This window comes from Ursus maritimus, unplaced genomic scaffold, assembly GCF_017311325.1.
Source record: "Ursus maritimus isolate PB19 unplaced genomic scaffold, ASM1731132v1 scaffold_11, whole genome shotgun sequence".
In the NCBI taxonomy this organism is placed as follows: domain Eukaryota; kingdom Metazoa; phylum Chordata; class Mammalia; order Carnivora; family Ursidae; genus Ursus; species Ursus maritimus.
In genome coordinates, this window is record NW_024423453.1 from 46,383,407 (window position 1) to 46,401,681 (window position 18,275).

Below are 18,275 nucleotides of genomic sequence, written 5' to 3' on the forward strand. Positions count from 1 at the left end.
ACTTTGTTGGAAACACTCTTATCTATAAATTAAAAAAAAGAATACAAGTGAAATAAGTTGGATAAAATATTCCCAGAACTTCACATTTAAAATCTAACTCTTCTGAATCACATTTGACTCAGAGATGTTGATGTTGTTTTTTTCCTAAGTAACTCAAACTTATGTATGTAAAAGAAAATCATCCTCATAATAAGTGGCTTGTTGATCCAGTACTAATTTGAATTCAGCAAACTTTATCTACACAGTCACACACATTTGGCTGAAACTTTTCAAAAGAAATCAGTGGAGGGTAGATATTTTAATCCAATGTTTTTGCTGAGTTTTTTGTTTCAGCCAGATGGTTTCGTGCCGTATGGCTCTGACTTTTGAGTATATGAAGACAAAATAGGAGTAATTCTTAAGTTTACAAATATGGGCAAGTCCTGCCTTTGCCAGCCCAAACCACATAACACAGCAACTCATAGGCTTGAAATGTAAGAGGCGCAGAGAGCTAGAGCTCAGAGTTCCTGTAGACAGTGGTGCCATTAAATTAACAAAGCCTGGGAGGGTTTACTCAATTGATGGTGACCTGAAGAATTTATCCAAATTGGTAACGAGCTAGGAATCTTACATCATGCAGGTTAAACCACAAAGACTTGTTTTCCAAAGGAGGCGACAATCCCACCCGAACTAAGGCTAGCATTCTATCCTATCCTCAAGTCACCACAGCTCTTTTTTATAGTAATTAGTCTTACTAGAAAACAATAATAATATTTTACTAGAATAAAATAATAATCTGAGGTTCTGTGGAGTCTCCATAATTTAAATCATGACTGGACCTGCTCAGTATAAAAATTGAGATGATTTCATTCTATTTTCAAAGAGAAACATTTATCACTCCCACTGCTTGTATCAAATTACCAGAAAAATCAGTCAAAGAATAGCCTGAGGCTGCCAGTCTCATTTTTCACTTTCTTACAAGTAAGAATTGAATCCATTCTTCTACAAATTAACTAACCTTTGCATAAGAAAGGAAGAGAGGGAGGGAACTGGAGGAAAGGAAGAAGATAGGAAATGACTAACCAGTCATTTGCCCCTAAAGAATACCCAAAGGCATTCGGATTCAAATAAAAATAAAAAAACGTTCTGGCTCAGTACATTCATACATACGTTCTTACAGCCATTTGTACAACTGTTCGTATATACATTCATAAAGAGGTGTGTGCAGTCCTGTGGGCCACCAGGTTTCAATCCTTGGTAGAGAGGAAAAACTGGGATGGGACAGCTCCTCATGAAGACGGGCTACAGGAAAGCGAGGAAGAAGGAAAGATCCAAGATGACTTCAGGGTTTCCATCCTGAGTAATGGAGTGGTGGGAGAATGGGGAGGCTTGGTGACAGTAAGTGGGAAAGATTAGGACTCCAATTTTAGATGCCTTTTTCAACTTGAGGTTACCAGGTCAGTCAGTAGAAATTCTCAACAGGCATTTGGAGATGTAGAAATAAAGCTCAGGAGTTTGAGTCTGTAATACTTTATTTTTTGTTAAAAAATAGCGATTTCTTGTCCTTTGGGTTGAGCAGCTTGATTCAGGCTGTCCATTTCCACTTTGCTCTGCAGAACTCCAGCTCCACATCACACCTCGCCCCAGTCTTCATTAAATTCCATAAAGAAAAGGAACTGTAGGCTTTACAGCAAATACATTAAAAGAGTAAATATCACATTTTATTACTGAGCTCATTCCATATTTTGAATTGGAACTCTCATAGGGAAATGTCAGAAATGGACTAAATCATATATAAGTATCAAAGAAACCAATAATCCAAGTAATATTTATTGAAGTTGGGATTTTTAAGACATTTCACATAAATGCAATTGAACAAAAGAGACAGACAGATAAATGTGATTATACGCATTGTTCTGGCTTCCTAAACATTAGTTTTGACTGTGTGAGGGCTGACTATAAGATCCTAGAATTTAATCACTAAACTATATAATCTAACTGTAAGAACTTTCTTTATCAAAACTACAGCTAGCTTTGACATAATAATTAAACTAGGTAGTTTCTCACTCTCGCACACACACACCACTTTGTAAAGAGTCAGACTTGGAATATTATATTTTAAAACACAAGAATTTATCATATTAAAAGTTTTTTGGCTTGTCCTATTCAGTAAGAATAACACCACCTACCTTTTTCCATTTCAACAGGGTATTATGAAAGTATGGAGAATGCTATTTGTTGAAATATTTGACATCATTTAGAAAGAAGTAGCCTATAAATCCCAGGCACTATTAATAAAATCAACTTTCTAAGAAACATTATTTAGGAACCCTTAAACGAGCTTTCCTTCCCTCCAGAGTAACCTTCCCACTCAGGTGCAATTAGCCTCTTCCTCTTGGGTTCTCTCAGAGAACCTCACTTGTGTTTCTTTGAAATACATCAAACATTCTCCCTTGCGGGTTGGGGTTCTAATAGAGCTAGACTGGGGTTCTAATCTTCTCTACCAGAAAAAGGGAAGTGCCATAAGCTCAGTGGGGACCTACAGCTTGGCTTTTCTATATCCTCCAAAGTTCCTAACAGAGTATAATAAGCTCTAAACACTGTTTGTTTGTTTTTTAATTGAAGTCACAAGAAAATAAATACAATAAAAATTAAACAAGATGATGGCCTTTTTAGCCCTGGGCTATAAAACTGAAGTTATCGTTCAAAGAAAACTCTCTATTTATAGACAAAATATGTTCTTTGTCACCCAAGTAGAGTATAAGCTTCTTAGAAGCAGTGACGTTATCCTTTTTTTCCAAAGTGCAAATGGAAGACATTCAACATATGTTGAGAAAATGAATGAATGCATAAATGAATGAACATATTTTTTAAAACACATTAAGCTTTTCATCAGTATTTTTAATCAACTACTCAGCTGTTTATTTTTATGCAGCACAAACATGTAGAACAGGTTGTAAAGCAGATCTGAAGATCCAAACGAAGTGAGAATGATAGTAGAACAGGAATTAATTAGCTGACATAAGGAATGAAAGAACGTTTAGTGATAGCCCAGCAGCTAAGCAGGATTTCAAGAGAGAGTTTGCAGTTAATCAGCCTTTGGCATTCACTCATTAAAAAACCACGAAGTCACTGGTACGTATAGTCCAGAACAGTGTTTAATTTTTTTTCTTTTCATTTCTGCCCCCCAAACCCTTTTAGAGATTTTTTTTCTATTTGTCCCCTCCTGTGAAATGTTAATATTACACATACAGTGTATATCTGTTTATGTATACTTGTTCTTCATCCATTTAAAAAGGTAAGATAATATTTTTTCCTTCCTTAAGACCCGGTTTTCATACCTTGAAGCAATAACATCCCCGTAGAGAATACATGGTCTCCCAGACTCTAGAATAGCATTTCTCAAATTAGATTCCAAAAATGTGTCCTGGGGAGTCTGAGAAACTATTTTGCTTTTAAGAAGTCTTCATTATCAAGTTTAGGCAACCCTGGTCCAAACCATCTTAACAACTAACATTGGTAGTGCCTGCTGCATGATGCTATTACGCTACCGTAACCCGAGTCCTTTTTGCCCATCAAGCATCTCCAAGCGTTTATCCTACAGAGGACAACCTCCACACAATGCAGTCTATTGCTCACTTAACAAGGAGCATCCGCTCTATCGAATTATATGAAGACAGTAACAATTGCACCATATTAGTACAGGTCATCTAGTACAAATTGATGCTTTCCCGGTTAAAGAGACAAAGGAAAGATTATATATGGTTCATGCAAGGGACTCCCCCTGCAATGGCTTGGGTGTTCTGTTTGGTTTGGTTTTTTGCTTCTTTAACTTTATTCCTACTACCTTACATTGCTTTTCTTTAAAACATTAAAGGTTTAGGTCCTTTCCAGTACAACCACAATTATGTGGACCTGGTTTGTGTCAAGCTGCATACCAAATTGTGATTCAAGGGAAAATCTTTTCTATACAATTAACTAGAAACTGAAATGAAATCGCTTATGGAATAAAAATGGTTCAATTGTACTTACCAATTGACAGTTGCCTTCATAACTAATTTTAAAAGGAAGTAAAGGTAGTGGGATGTGAACAATGAAATATTGAAGAATATACAATTACCTAAGTTCTGGAATGCGCTTTAAACAGAAAACACTATTTTTATTGTCACTTCAAAACTGAGATGCTTTCTAGTGTCTTTTAAGTAAAAAGAGAAAAGGAAAATATAACTGACAGCTATTTTCCCAGTTTCCTTATTTTTGTATTTTGTTAGAATTACAATGTTGTAACCTAAATTTAAGAAAAGATAAATATCTTTTATAATACAAAACTAACAGTTAGACCTAGTTCAAATGGTACTATGGAAATGAGAGTTAACATCATAAAATAAAACATTTCCTGAAAGTTGGTGCTAAACCATATAAAGCTTATAATTATTTATATAGTTTAAAAGTAAAGAAAGAAACACTTTAAGAACCACAACTTATATTTATTTCAGGTCACTTCAGTGGAACTTAATAAGAAAGCTTCCTCCTGATGGCTTCAAGAAGTACCATAATCTTCAAAAGCTGTAAGAAAAAATTTAATTCCCAGTGGGAAAATTAACTCACATTGTTTTGGCCTGGCTCTTCCCACTTCTGCACAGACCAATACTATACCACTGCTTAAGTCGAATCCCTCCTTGGCAAATTCTTTACCTGTTAGCTAGAGACTACCAGGTAACTTTTTTTTTTTTTTTTGAGCAGTTCTAGAAGCCATTCTAGAAAAATCACAGATACTTATTCCCAAAGAAACTGGAGCACGTGAGCTATGAGTTCTCCTGCCATACACTAGCTTGTGAAGAATTCTCTTCCATATGTTTGCAAATTCAATCTCCACCTAAGAGAGCAAGTCATGGTGGGGGACTTAATTCCATTTTCATATCTGCCATGCAGGTCGAGTTTTATTTTCGCCTCAAGTAGTATCTGACATGCTAGATTCCCATTAGTTCAGCATTTTCGTGTATACTCCAAAAATCCATATGTTTACCTGCGATTCAGTCCAGCTCTGTGACTAAGTCATATCATACTTAAACTGTTGGGTTTAAATATCCTGTGCCTGAATCATGTTATCTAGACAACATCCCAGAATTCCTAGTTTCATTTGCATACCTATGTCGGTTTTAGTTCTGGTTTTACACTGAAGAAACCTCGCTCATAGATGTATATCTATCTGTACATTCTTCTTTAAGATAACAAATAGAAATAGAGCAAAATTGGAAGAAAAATTAATCTACTTCCTTCAATGAAATGCCCTCAAAACCCAGATAATCTGCAAAAAAGTATGTTTCATATTTAAAAATAAAAGTGTCAATAAAAATGACTTTCAAAACTTTATTCTGGATGTTTACCAATCAGCAGAGAAGAACTTTTCAAAATCAGGCCTTATGTAAAAACTTCAAGAGGATGCTCCCGCCTTCTATTTTCTGATTTTTAGAAGCTGAAGACTTTTTCTGATCTGTAGCACCACCTTATGTCCACATGTTTAAAAGGAGTTAGGACTCCAAATTTAAATCTCAAAATTAAGGTTTATGTAACACAGTAGTTTGGCATTTTTGCATAACAAACATCGAACTAATTTTTTTTAAGATTTTATTTTTAAGTCGTCTCTACACCCAACGTGGAGCTCACACCCACAACCCTGAGATCAAGAGTCATGTGCTCTCCTGACTGAGCCAGCCAGGCGCCCCAAATTACTTCTTGAACAGCCAATTTGTTTTAACTCATAGATCAAAATAGCCTAATTACAAAAAAATTCTGCCTGATTATTAGAGATAGAGCTTTGTTCAACCTCCATGCAGTACAGCCTATTAATCTTTAATCATTAAAATACTTAGAAACAAATAAACACATACTAAAGCTTCTCTGTGTATTAATGAGAAAGACGCATTCCCACAGCGTGTTCCGTGAAATTGTTAAATGCATAATAAATTTAATAATAACATTTTTACAATCAAAGTTAGGTTTTCTTGCATGTTGGAGAAATAAGGAATCCCTTTGAGTCAAAATTTCTAATTAACTAAAAATCTGTTCATACTGAGGGTGCCTGGGTGGCTCAGTTGGTTACATGTCCAACTCTTTTTTTTTTTTTAAGATTTTATTTATTTATTTGAGAGTCAGGGGAGTCAGGGGAGAAGCGGGTTCCCCGCTGAGCAGGGAGTCTGATGCGGGGCTTGATTCTGGGACTCGATTCTGGGACTCCAGGATCCTGACCTGAGCTGAAGGCAGACCCTTAACCTACTGAGCCACTCAGTTGCCCCATGTCTGACTCTTGATTTTGGCTCAAGTCTTGATCTCAGGGTTGTGACCTTGAGCCCGAGTTGTGCTCTGCGCTCAGCAAGGAGTCTGCTGGAGATTCTCTCTCCCTCTCCCTCTGCACCCCTCGCCATCCTGCTCTTTCTCTCTTTCTCTCGCTCTCTTTCTCTCTAAAATAAATAAAGAAATCTTTTTAAAAAGATGTGTTCATATTGGTTTCTTCCTTATTGCTCCCAGTGTTTATAAAAGTATGTATGTAAACTTCAGAACACCCTAAGGGACAATGATGACCTGTATTCAGAACAAGAAGTGAGGCTCGAAGCCCTTTCTTTGTCATATCCTCCAGCCTGGGGCCAGCACACACAGAGGTACAAAGCTTTGCAAGGGCGCATTTGATGCAATGGCTTGTGCTCTGGTACCTATTTCCTTTGACCTCTGGGTAACCCAAAGCCAGTCATCCTGGATGACTTAGTTAACTATTTGAGATGCCTTCTTGTCTCGACCTGCCAGTCTAATTTATATTCTTCTAATCCTGAGTCCTTTTACTTCTATACTTTCCTTTGCCATATATACTCCTTATAAGCTTCCTCAAACACTTTTTGGAGCAAGGCTTGGGGTGTCAAATTAATATAATTAAAGCTGACTTGTTGGGCAAATTTGTGATTAACATGGAATATGATCCAGGGCCTTAAAGATATCACATACTTGAACTTTTGCCAGCTCTGTGCTAAACGCCAATCTTTCTATTATAGCAGGAAATGTTAAAAAGTCTGACTTCTGGGCCTGTTTGATTACTGAGTGCCTTACTGTGCATTAAAGGTTTACTTATAGAAAATTCGAATATTAAATTTTAACTATTACATGTTCATCTTTATAACTAGAATTTCCACATAAAACTTGCCTAATCATACATGAACTTAATAGCAAAACTAAATGACTTGATACCTAATTTTACTAAATTATTGTGTTATGTTTACCTTTTTTTAATTTAAAAAAATGTTTATTGTGATAAAATACGAAGAATGTAAAATGTACCATCTTAACCAATTACAAGGCTACCTTCAGAACCATTAAATTCCTACTGTGCTACAAGCACCACCACCCATCCAAAGAGCTCTTTACATCTTGCAAAACTGAAACTCTGGTTTCATTATTTGTTTTTATAATTCTCTTCACAGGTGCCTGCAAAACAATAGGATTAGATCCATACCCATCTATGCGTTCAGAGGACTGCACAGTCTTACTAAACTGTAAGTACCCGTGCCAATTAGTCTGCCCATTGCAGAGCAGTGCTCCTGCCCCCAGCCGCGGAAGGGTCAGCGCAGCCCTGTGCCCTTGGGATTCCCACTCAGACAGGCTTCTGCTTGAGTCCTGACTTATTTCTTCACATCTTCATTAATACATCTTATTTTCTGGGGGTTTGTTGTTTTGGGATTTGTTTTTTTTAAACCAGCAACCTAATGGGTATGAAGTGGTATTTCATTGTAGTTTAAAAAGCAAAGCTTAACGTCGGTTTTCTCAAAGCTCCATTGTATTGAGTTTTACTGAGCAGCTGAACCTAACTTGTAAGAAGTAAGGGCATGGAGATATAACCAACAATCGCATAAATCAACAACTCCCTATATTTCTGTCTCTGCCCCCTTGCTTTCTATTTTACACCACTTTTTAAAAAATCCTAATCCAAGAAACTCATTCCAGGCAGATTCCTAGTTTGTGGTATGAGAGTTTGGGGTTGAGGAAAGGCTGTCTAATCATTTTACTAGCAAAATGGAAGGAGGGCCTTGGAGACTCCAAGTCTTAAGAGTAACCACTTCTGCCAAGTCCTCTTCCTTTCTATCCCATCCCTGCTCTTTCTTGGCAAATCACCCAAAGTCAGTATTGGATTTGCTCCCATTAGACTCCTGACTATCTTTCTCTCTAATCCCCATGAATCTGTTCAAAACTTACTAAACCACATCTGCTTGGTTTAATGTTCAATGGATGTGAAAGATAGTCCAGACTTGGCTTAGTGTTCAACGGATGTGAAGAATAGTACCACAAATTTTAAAGTATCCTCCATCTCTTTCCATGGCTATTCATAGCACTGGAATATTGTCTGGATATTAAGGATGTCACATACTTCTAGGTTATCATAGAAAATCATTAGATTCCTGCTTTTCCTTCATCCATAAATATTCATTAGTCCTTATAGTGTATAAATTGTTCAGCTAGACACCATGGGGAAGTGGCCTAGGAAGATGAGTGAGACTGGCTACCTTCCAGCAGCTTACACCTTGATGTTTCAGGTAAAAGGCTATGCTACCACTAGAGAGAGGTGTGCCTCTTGCACTCCAGAAGCTTATGATCTAGGGTGGGGAAACAATACCAGTATACACACAACAATTAGAGATTGATCAAAGAGGTTACTTAATGAAATCCTAACCCTGTGTTGTTCAGACCAAAACTGCTATTAAGATTCACTGAAAGGGGTACCTGGGCAGCTCAGTCAGTTAAGCGTCCGACTCTTGATTTTGGCTCAGGTCATGATCTTGGGGTCGTGGGATTGAGCCTGGCATATTCAGGCTCTGTACTCAGGGAGGAGTCTGCTTGAGATTCTCTCCATCTCCCAATGCCCCTCCCCCTGCTTGAGCATGCATGTGCTCTCTCTCTCTCTCTCTTTCTCTCTAAAATAAATAAATAAAATAAATCTTAAAAAAAAAGATTCACTGAAATGAGTGACCCTTTGGGGTCTGGAGCAGTGAAGTATCCTTTTCCTGCACTCAGGAAAATAAACAGGACTGGACTAAACAGATGGGTATACGATGTGGGAGTGGGTCAGATGCCTTGTCAATCCCTTGAAGGAATTGCTATTGGCTTTTAAAGGAGATCCCTGAGGCACATGCATCCCAATGTTTATAGCATCACTATCCACAATAGTCAAAATATGGAAAGACCCCAAATGTCTATCAAATGAGGAATGGATAAAGAAAATGTGTATATATATACAAAGGATTATTACTCAGCCATTAAGAAGAATGAAATCTTGCCATTTGCAATGATGTGGATGGAACTAGAGGGTATTATGCGGAGGGAAATAAGTCAGTCAAAGAAAGACAAATACCATATGATTTCACTCATATGTGGAACTTAAGAAACAAAACAGATGAATGGAGGGGAAGGGAAGGAAAAATAAAATAAGATAAAACCAGAGAGGGAGGCAATAGGGAACTGAGGGTGGCTGGAGGAGTGGGGGTGGCAGGAGGGGGTAAGTGGGTGATGGGCATTAAGGAGGGCACTTGTTGGGGTGAGCACTGGATGTTATATGTAAGTGATGAATCACTAAATTCTACCCCCGAAACTAACTTGAATTTAAATAAAATCTTGAAAGAAAAAAACAAGTAAACAAATAAATAATGAATAAATAAAAATAGATAAATAAAATTTAAAAATAAAGGAGAGCCCTGAGGCGGGTCCTGAGGAAGTGTTGTAGCTATTCTTTATCCTTCCTGTGCCTAAATGGGGTTCCAGGTTTACCAGGGAGGGGAAGAAGTGGCTCTAATACGGGGTGTCATCTCTTGCTAACCCTAAGCAAAAGTCAGACCTGGTAGGGACAGGGAAGACTACTGGCAGGAGAAATTTTGTAAGATGTCAACTCTAAAAACTGTCAGAATGTATCAGTGGAAGTAAAATTTGAGCTAAAACTTGCATATGAATCCTAGGCTGAGAGGAAAAAGAAAAGGAAAGAAATCAGAATGGTAGGCATGAATAGAGATGTTGTAATAAATAATATGTACTGAGCACTTAGGACATGCATTGCCTCAAATATTACAACAACCCAATAAAGCGGGTACTAATATCACCACCATTTTAGAGTTGGGGAAACTGAGGCTTTCAGAAGTTAACTGCTTGCTTAAGTTCACACGATTAAGAGTAGCAAAGCCAGGACTCAAATGACAGCAGGGTCAGAGCAGCGCGCTGCCGTACTAGAGGCAGGTAGAAATAAGCACAGCTAGAGGGCAAGGTCAAAGTGGAGCTGGCTCACTCTGCGGAAGGCTGAGAAGTAAAGTGGGGTAGGTAAGGCGGGGTCAACTCTTTGGTAAAGCATGCAATGTCTTTTTTTTCCAGAATAGGCCACGCCTGCCTCCCAGGTTCACCCTCTGTCTCTCTTCACAGCCCCTCCATGGTGAGGCTGCCCTGAAACACCTGGTGATCCCTTCACTTGTTGCCCCTCTCATACCCCTTGCCTTTGGATAAGCAATCTCTCTGCCTACAGTAACTCCTACCCATTCTTTGCTTTGCGAATGCCATCTTCATCCAAATCTCCGTTCATCCAGTTGTGCCCCTTTAGGAAAGGCTTCTGTCTCCCGACTCCCCCACACCCTGCAGTCCTCACCCCCAACAAAGCCAAGTGCTTTCTCTGCTGTGGTGTCAGAACAATCATACCTTGTACACTCTCTCTTTTCCCCACCTTTCTATAATAACCTGTTCATATTCTGTCTTCCCTCTAGACTCAAAGCCCCTCAAAGAAAGTGATGATACACCTAGCACAGTGCCGCCTAGTAGGTACATGAAAGCAATTCGATGAGTAAAGGCATAGGTGAATGAATGAATAGAGTGATTTATTGATTGATTGACGATTGATTATAGGGGAACTAAAACCTAGACATGAAAAGGTAAGTGACAAAGAACTTTTAGAGACCCAAAAGAAGGGAAAAGCTGTGTTGAGAATAGCATATAAGAAAATCTAAGGTGGGTGATTATTGTTTTTCCTTTCTTTATTGTAAGATATCAAGAACGTAACATATTTGGGGCGCCTGGTCGGCTCAGTCAGTAGAGCACGCGACTCTTGATCTCAGGATTGTGAGTTGGAGCCCCACATTGGGTATAGAGATTACTGAAAAATAAGATCTTAGGACAGAAAAAAGAAAGTAACACATTTATTGTAATCATTTTTCTTTTTTCAGATATCTCAGTCATAACAGAATAACTTTCTTGAAGCCGGGTGTTTTTGAAGATCTCCACAGACTAGAATGGCTGTATGTTTAATTTACGTGGCATTTTATAGTATTAGTTTTTATAGTCTAAATATATAAATGAATCAATTTTTTCTTCTGGCTGGCAGGATAATTGAAGATAATCACCTCAGTCGAATTTCCCCACTAACATTTTATGGACTAAATTCTCTTATTCTCTTGTAAGTACTAAAAATTAAAGCAAATATTTCAATTGAAGGAAAAGACATGAATAAAAATTACCACGTTAACAGCATTAACTATGGAATTGTTAAAGCCCCAAAAAGGCCTTTCCAACTACAAACCATCTCTTAATCATATTCTATGAGGCTATTTTGTAGTTTTAATAATTTTATAAGATCTTCTATCTTCTAGGACATCAGCCCATCAAAACCGAATACAACCTTACTACCATATTTTACTGACATAGTCTCAAGCACACCATTACTGCCCAGTGTTAATCTTGGTAAAGAAAAATAACATTCCTTGAAAACCTCCTTCTTACTACCCACTTTTGAAGGGCACAGGCTTTCCTTCAGTTACTAACATTGTTGCTTCCTCCACATGACAGCTATCATTTGTCGAATTTTATTACTAACAAGCACTTAAATATAACAAGACTTACAGAAAAAAAAAAGAGAAGGCAACTAATTTAATAGATTTTTGTGGTTTCACAAAGAATAACGATAATATCGTGTTTGACTAAAGATGAGGAAAGAACCAGAAAAATGTGACTTCTTTTCTTTCTTTTCTTTTTCAGGGCACTGATGAATAACGTCCTCACCCATTTGCCGGATAAGCCTCTTTGCCAGCACATGCCAAGACTGCATTGGCTGTAAGTTGATGAACCTTTTCTGAAAGAAGTCAACTAACTTTCCTGTTTTGCCTAGTTCATTTTGGATATGGGTTTTTAAAAATGACAGGTTGTTAATGCCACATCACATTTCCTCTAATTACTTTGGCATGATTTTGTTATTAAACATGCCCATTGTCTAAACTAACTCCTCTAGATTCTCGCCAAGATAAAACACCTCACACACACACACACACACACACACACACACACACTACACAAATTTGGAGACAGGAAGAAGACAGGATGTCACAGTAGCTATAGAACATATCTTCCGGGGCACCTGGGTGGCACAGCGGTTAAGCGTCTGCCTTCGGCTCAGGGCGTGATCCCGGCGATCTGGGATCGAGCCCCACATCAGGCTCTTCCGCTATGAGCCTGCTTCTTCCTCTCCCACTCCCCCTGCTTGTGTTCCCTCTCTCGCTGGTTGTCTCTATCTCTGTCGAATAAATAAATAAAATCTTTAAAAAAAAAAAAAAAAAAAACATATCTTCCTTCTTTCTGTCGATCTATTTTCACCTATTAATCTGATACAGGAAGACTAAGTCACTTTAGTCTCATTCCTAAATTCTGCCTAATGAGAATATGATACTTTGAATTTATTTTTGAAGTCTGATCACAATAGAATACGTTTCACGGAAATGTTTATAAAGTAACTTTGCTTATGGTAATAAGTATCATTCTACCTTTCATAGCTCAAATACTGGTCTATTTAAATTTGCTCATTTAAAATGCAGGTAAAAATGAAGAAATAAGTAACCAAAATAACTCTTAGGAGTTCAATCAAAAAACCTCATATGAAAACTTCCTCTGTCTCTCATTTTATAGGCAATTCTCAGAAGTTTTGTTTGTTGTTTGATTTCTAAGCTCACAGCAGAGTAGAAGAGCCAGATTAAAAGTAGAGGGGAAAAGAACACCTGGGTGTCTCAGTGGGTTAAGTGTCTGCCTTTGGCTAAGGTCCTGATCCCAGGGTCTTGGGATCAAGTCCCACATCCATCTGGCTCCTTGCTCAGCAGGGAGCCTGCTTCTCCTTCTGCCTGCTGTTCCCCCTGCTTGTGTGCTCTCTCTCTCTCTCTCTCTGACAAATAAATGAAATCTTTTTAAAAAAAAAATAGAGGGGAAAGATGAAGTTCAAAACATTAGTGCAAAGTGACAACTATTGACCTGATAATAAAGCAGCAGTGGGAAGTGCTATAAAAAGCAGACATAATAATTCAAAACATACTAGTTTGAAACCATTTCGAGGAAGACAAACATCCCCAGAATCATTACTAAGTCCAGAGGGCATCTTGGTATGACAGCACACTAACCCCCTTGTTGATAAGGGAAAGTATTCAAGAAGAGGGCAAATTAAGTTCAATATCCTTTTTTGTAATTAAATTTTATTTCAAATGAACACATTAAACAGTTATTATATGCTCAGTAATCCAAACTTAGTAATAAACCAAGATTGATTAATATTTGCATAAGTAAATTAACAATTAAAAATTCATGCACTGAGACCAGAAGCAAATGTAGGAGATATTATGCAATACATTCATAAACATTCCCTGTGCTTTTAAAAAGGCAACCAAATATACATCTCATATAAAACTTTATTTTTTTTTAAAGATTTGGGTGGGGGGATCAGAAGGAGAAGCAGACTCCCCACTGAGCAGGGAGCCAGATATGGGGCTTGATCCCAGAACTCTGGGATCATGACCTGAGTTCAAGGCAGATGCTTAACTGAGCCACCCAGGCATCCCCACAGATAAAACTTTAAGTGATTATGATTTATTACTAAAGTGGCACCTGGGTGGCTCAGTTGATTAAGCGTCTTTTTTTAAGATTTATTTATTCAGAGAGAGAGAGAGAGCAGGTTGGGCTCCATGCTCAGCCTGGGATCTGCTTGAGATTCTCTGTCCTTCCCCTCTCCCTCCCTGTCTGCTCCTCCCCCTGCTCATGTGTGCCCACCCTCTCTTTCTCTCTCTCTCAATAAAATAAATAAAGAAATCTAAAAAAAAATAGACTTGTTACTAAAGAGGTGGACTTTTTACAATTTCATCACTAAGGTTACTATCTTTAAATTTTAGCTATCCAAACAAGTCATTTCATATGGATTCCTGATAGTATTGTCCTAATTTTAATGCTAGTAATAATAATTTTTGCTTTATAAATATTCATTTCTGTTAAAACTAACCACAATACCTTTACCTTGCACATGAACTTTTATTTAGCAAAGTATAAGCTAAAAAATCTGTTAGATGTGTTGGTAAAAAAAAAAAGGTATTTAACTGATTTAGTGGAAAAATACACATAATATAAAAGACATAGGACAGTCCAGGAAAATATGCTTGCAAGATATACGACAGACAACAGATTAAAACCTTTATTATAGTTCTTTCAAAGCAAGAAATAAAAACTGTAAACATCACAATTGAAGTCTGTAAATTCAAAAAGTCAGAAATATAAGTAATAAATAAGCACATGAACAGATGGGACAACAGCCGAAGGTGAACTAAAGTTCAAGAGAGTAAATTAAACTTATTTTGATGGGAGACCAAGTAGGTTTATTTATAGGCAGGAGAAGCTAACATGAAGAATTTGAAACGATAGAAAACAATGAAGATACGTTATGGAGCAAAGTGCTAAAGACGTGGACCCAGATGGAAAAATAAAATGCGATACACACACGACATTTAGAATGAATGAACTAGCCCTACTTCAATCAACGTGGCTCAATTTCAAGAACATAATATGAATTATAAAGAAAAAACCAAAGAGTACGTGTATTACGATTCTATTCCAACAAGATTATGCTTAGGATAGGGAAAGCCACAAAACAACATTGCTCCCTTGGTACAGATGAGAAGGAACTTTATCATCTACAAAGTAATATTGAAAAAATAGACTTTAGAACAGGGACTATAACCAGGGATAAAGAGGGATATCACACAATGATAAAGGGGTCAATTCAGCAAGAAGACATAATCATCTTAGATGAGTAAACAGTTTCAAAAAGAATAAAGTGATAACCATGGAACTATAAAGAAAAATAACTAGGAATCAAAAGACATCACTTAAAACCAACAAGTCCACCAATATGTGGGTGTTTGATATTCCTAAGGTGAACATTAATAAAAAGCATATCACTGATCAAAATCATATGGTGGGAGAAAAGTAGAGGAGCAGAAAGGAAGACAATATAAACCCATTTCATCATTTCTTATAATATAAATTATAATAGGAAATTAATAAGTATTGTTATTCTCTAAGAAAGAGAAGATAAGGTGTATTGGGTAAAGTTATAAAGATTACCAATGGAATATACAAACCTTCCTAAAGATTAAAAGAACGTTTTTTTGATTTGTTGAGAGTTTTTTTAACCTATAAAAAACCATATAGTAATATTTCTAAATAGCCGACTAAAGTCAGATATATTAGTCATATCAGTACATGTAAGGGGGCTTAACTTAACTTTATTAAAAAGAAAAGAAATCTTCAAACTGGCTGACAAAACAAAACCTAATTCAGTGCTATTTACAAAAAGAAAGATATAACTATAAGTGATTAAGAAAGATCAGAAATAAAAGACTGGTCTAAAGTATTCCATGTAGATGTAAAGCAAAAAAAAAAAATCAAGCGTCAGTTTTTTTATCTAAGTAGGTAAAATTCGGCCAATTTGCATTAAACAACACTAAGGACATTTAAATGCTACAGTGTGTAATTTCTCACAAAAAATATTACATTATAAGTATATATGCACCAAATAGATTCATATAGTAACCAAAAGGGATATGAAGTACTAAATAACATAACTAATGAGCTAACTCTAATTTATGTATATCAAACTGCCATGACCCTTTTCAATAACAGAACTGATCTATTTGGGACAGCAGTGTGCCCAGGGAAAACAAGACATTCCCAGACTTCCCTGCATCTTGATATAGTCACATGACTCGCTTTAATGAATAAGGTGGAGGAAGTATAGTGTGAAACTTCTGCTAAATCTCCCTAAGGAGAAATAGGCAGTCTCTTCCTCCCTCTCCTTACCCAGAAAACATGGATATGATGGCTCAAGCTTTAGCATCATCCTGGACCAGGAAGACAAGGGCCTGTAAGAAGTGAAATTGGAACAACTTTGTAAAACTACCATACTAGCCCTGGACTACAGAATTATAGTTATGTATTTATACTATTATCATTGGGTGTCTGTTAAACCTACTTGCACTTAATTCTAATAGATACAAACCTGAAAGCAAACAACGTCCAAAGAACATTCACCAAAATTGACCATATATTTTAGGACATACACATACGTAAACCAAACTTAAGAATACAGATGGAGGGATTAGCTTAAAGCAGAGAAGGATCTTCCTCTTGAGACTAGGAGACCAGGTACATACACAGGAAAGTTTTTAGACGTTGAGTAGAAGGCCAGGGGCTTCTCCCTGCTTCATCACCTCAATTTTCTTCTTGAAATAGGAGCCAGAAATGTTTCAAAGGTATGGGAAGGAAATGGAGGTTAAGGAGATTTGCATGTTTAGAATGCCACTAGGGGATAAGAGAGGAAGCTGAGAAGAAACAGGCAAGATATCTTCTACAGCCTGACTTCTAATATAGCTCTCCTATTTTGCTCTTTTCTATTACAAAGATACCCTTTTCCTCAATTGACTTGATTTCCAGGCCCCTTACATCCTGGTCTTGTTGTTTTTCAGAACGAAGAACCAAATTTTCACTTTTAGCCTATTCTGAAACCTAATGGCCAAATTAGCCAAACTTAACAACCATGTATAAAGGGAAAAATTATATGATTAAGTTTAGAGGCTCATTAAGTTGGAAAAGTGGTCTAGACAGGAAGGAAAAAACACCCCTTGTCAGCTCCCTTAGAGCTTGGAGCTAGGGACAAAAAGCAGATTTGTCTGCTTCAAACCTGATCCCTGTGTATCAAAGACTAAGACCTCTCATTTTAGGAAGAAAGCCAAAAAACAAATTTCCAAATAAAGGTTAAAATGAACTCAAAATTAAACTAAACTGACAATTTAATTTAAAGTCCCTAATTGATGCCTCGAGGTGTGCCTCTTACTGATTCTTGCAAATTAGTAAATTAATACTAACTTGAATATTTTTGTTGACTTAATAGAAAAAAAGATGTTACAATAGTAACTAACAAGAAAAATTTATCAACTCACCTAAGGATGCTTTGTGAGAGTTAAGAAAGCATCACCACCTGGTGGTAGATTTATGGTCACAGCAATAAAAGAGGAAAGAAATGGAAGGTCTCTGTCACTGACAATATATATTGTGAGAGACCAAAAGCTTTGACCAAAGCTAATGACCAAAAAAGTAGTACTATAAGTACTTAGTTTCCGATTGAAAAGAATAGTAGAATTTTTTCTTTAGAAGGATGATCTAGAATCAAGTTTAAGACTTAATACAATATTCCATATAATACAGAAATCCTGTCTATAAAATTCTTGAGTTATGGTATATTGCCTTTACTAAATATCTGTAGCAGTAAGCTTATTCTCTGGACACTACAGATTGTGAGCCGAAATTTGAAATATTTTTCTTCCTTCATCCAGTAAATCTAATTTTGCAACCTGATGCAACATAGAAAAACCCCATGATACCTTCCACAGCCTGACTTCAAATATAGCTCTCTTATTTTGCTCCTTTACATTACAACTATACCCTTTTCCTCAGTTGACTTAATTTCCAAACCCCTTACATCCTGGTCTTCCAGATTGTTCAGATATGCCTTGATTTGTCAAAGTCTATTTTTATTGCAATGCCCAAACAGAACTATCCCAGATGTAGCCTAGCCAGAGGAATATAGGTGCCTTTTTAAAGTTACCCATGTTTCCCTGGCAGATTTTAATACCTGTGTCACACTTCAGCTCATATACTTTAGTCACAATTGTTCTGCAATAGCTCCATATTATATGGCGACCAGTAAGCTAAGAATTGGGGCAGACTGAGCACATTTAAAGACCAACATCTACTCCTGAAAGTATATCCCTAAGCTTGGCTAACTCTCTGTTCTACAAACTTCTACCATAAACCTAACGATAAGACAAAAGACGGACAATAAAAGAATGCTTTCATGATTACCATGAAGAAGAGACACTAAAACATACGTTTTTGGACAAGTTTTACTTCTCAGACCGGATTCCTGCTGT

General features: G+C 37.0%; 1 protein-coding gene across 8 annotated transcripts in view; it reads left to right on the forward strand.

Annotated features, from left to right (window-relative positions):
• The window catches only part of RXFP1 (relaxin family peptide receptor 1), a 98,853-nt gene that overhangs the window by 56,802 nt on the left and 23,776 nt on the right, over positions 1-18,275 (forward strand). For all 8 annotated transcript variants that reach the window (XM_040626401.1, XM_040626402.1, XM_008685546.2 and 5 more), the window contains 5 exons: positions 4,476-4,547; positions 7,449-7,520; positions 11,214-11,285; positions 11,372-11,443; positions 12,022-12,096. In XM_040626401.1, coding sequence (XP_040482335.1) covers positions 4,476-4,547; positions 7,449-7,520; positions 11,214-11,285; positions 11,372-11,443; positions 12,022-12,096 — 363 coding nt within the window. The remainder of the gene's footprint in view (positions 1-4,475; positions 4,548-7,448; positions 7,521-11,213; positions 11,286-11,371; positions 11,444-12,021; positions 12,097-18,275) is intronic.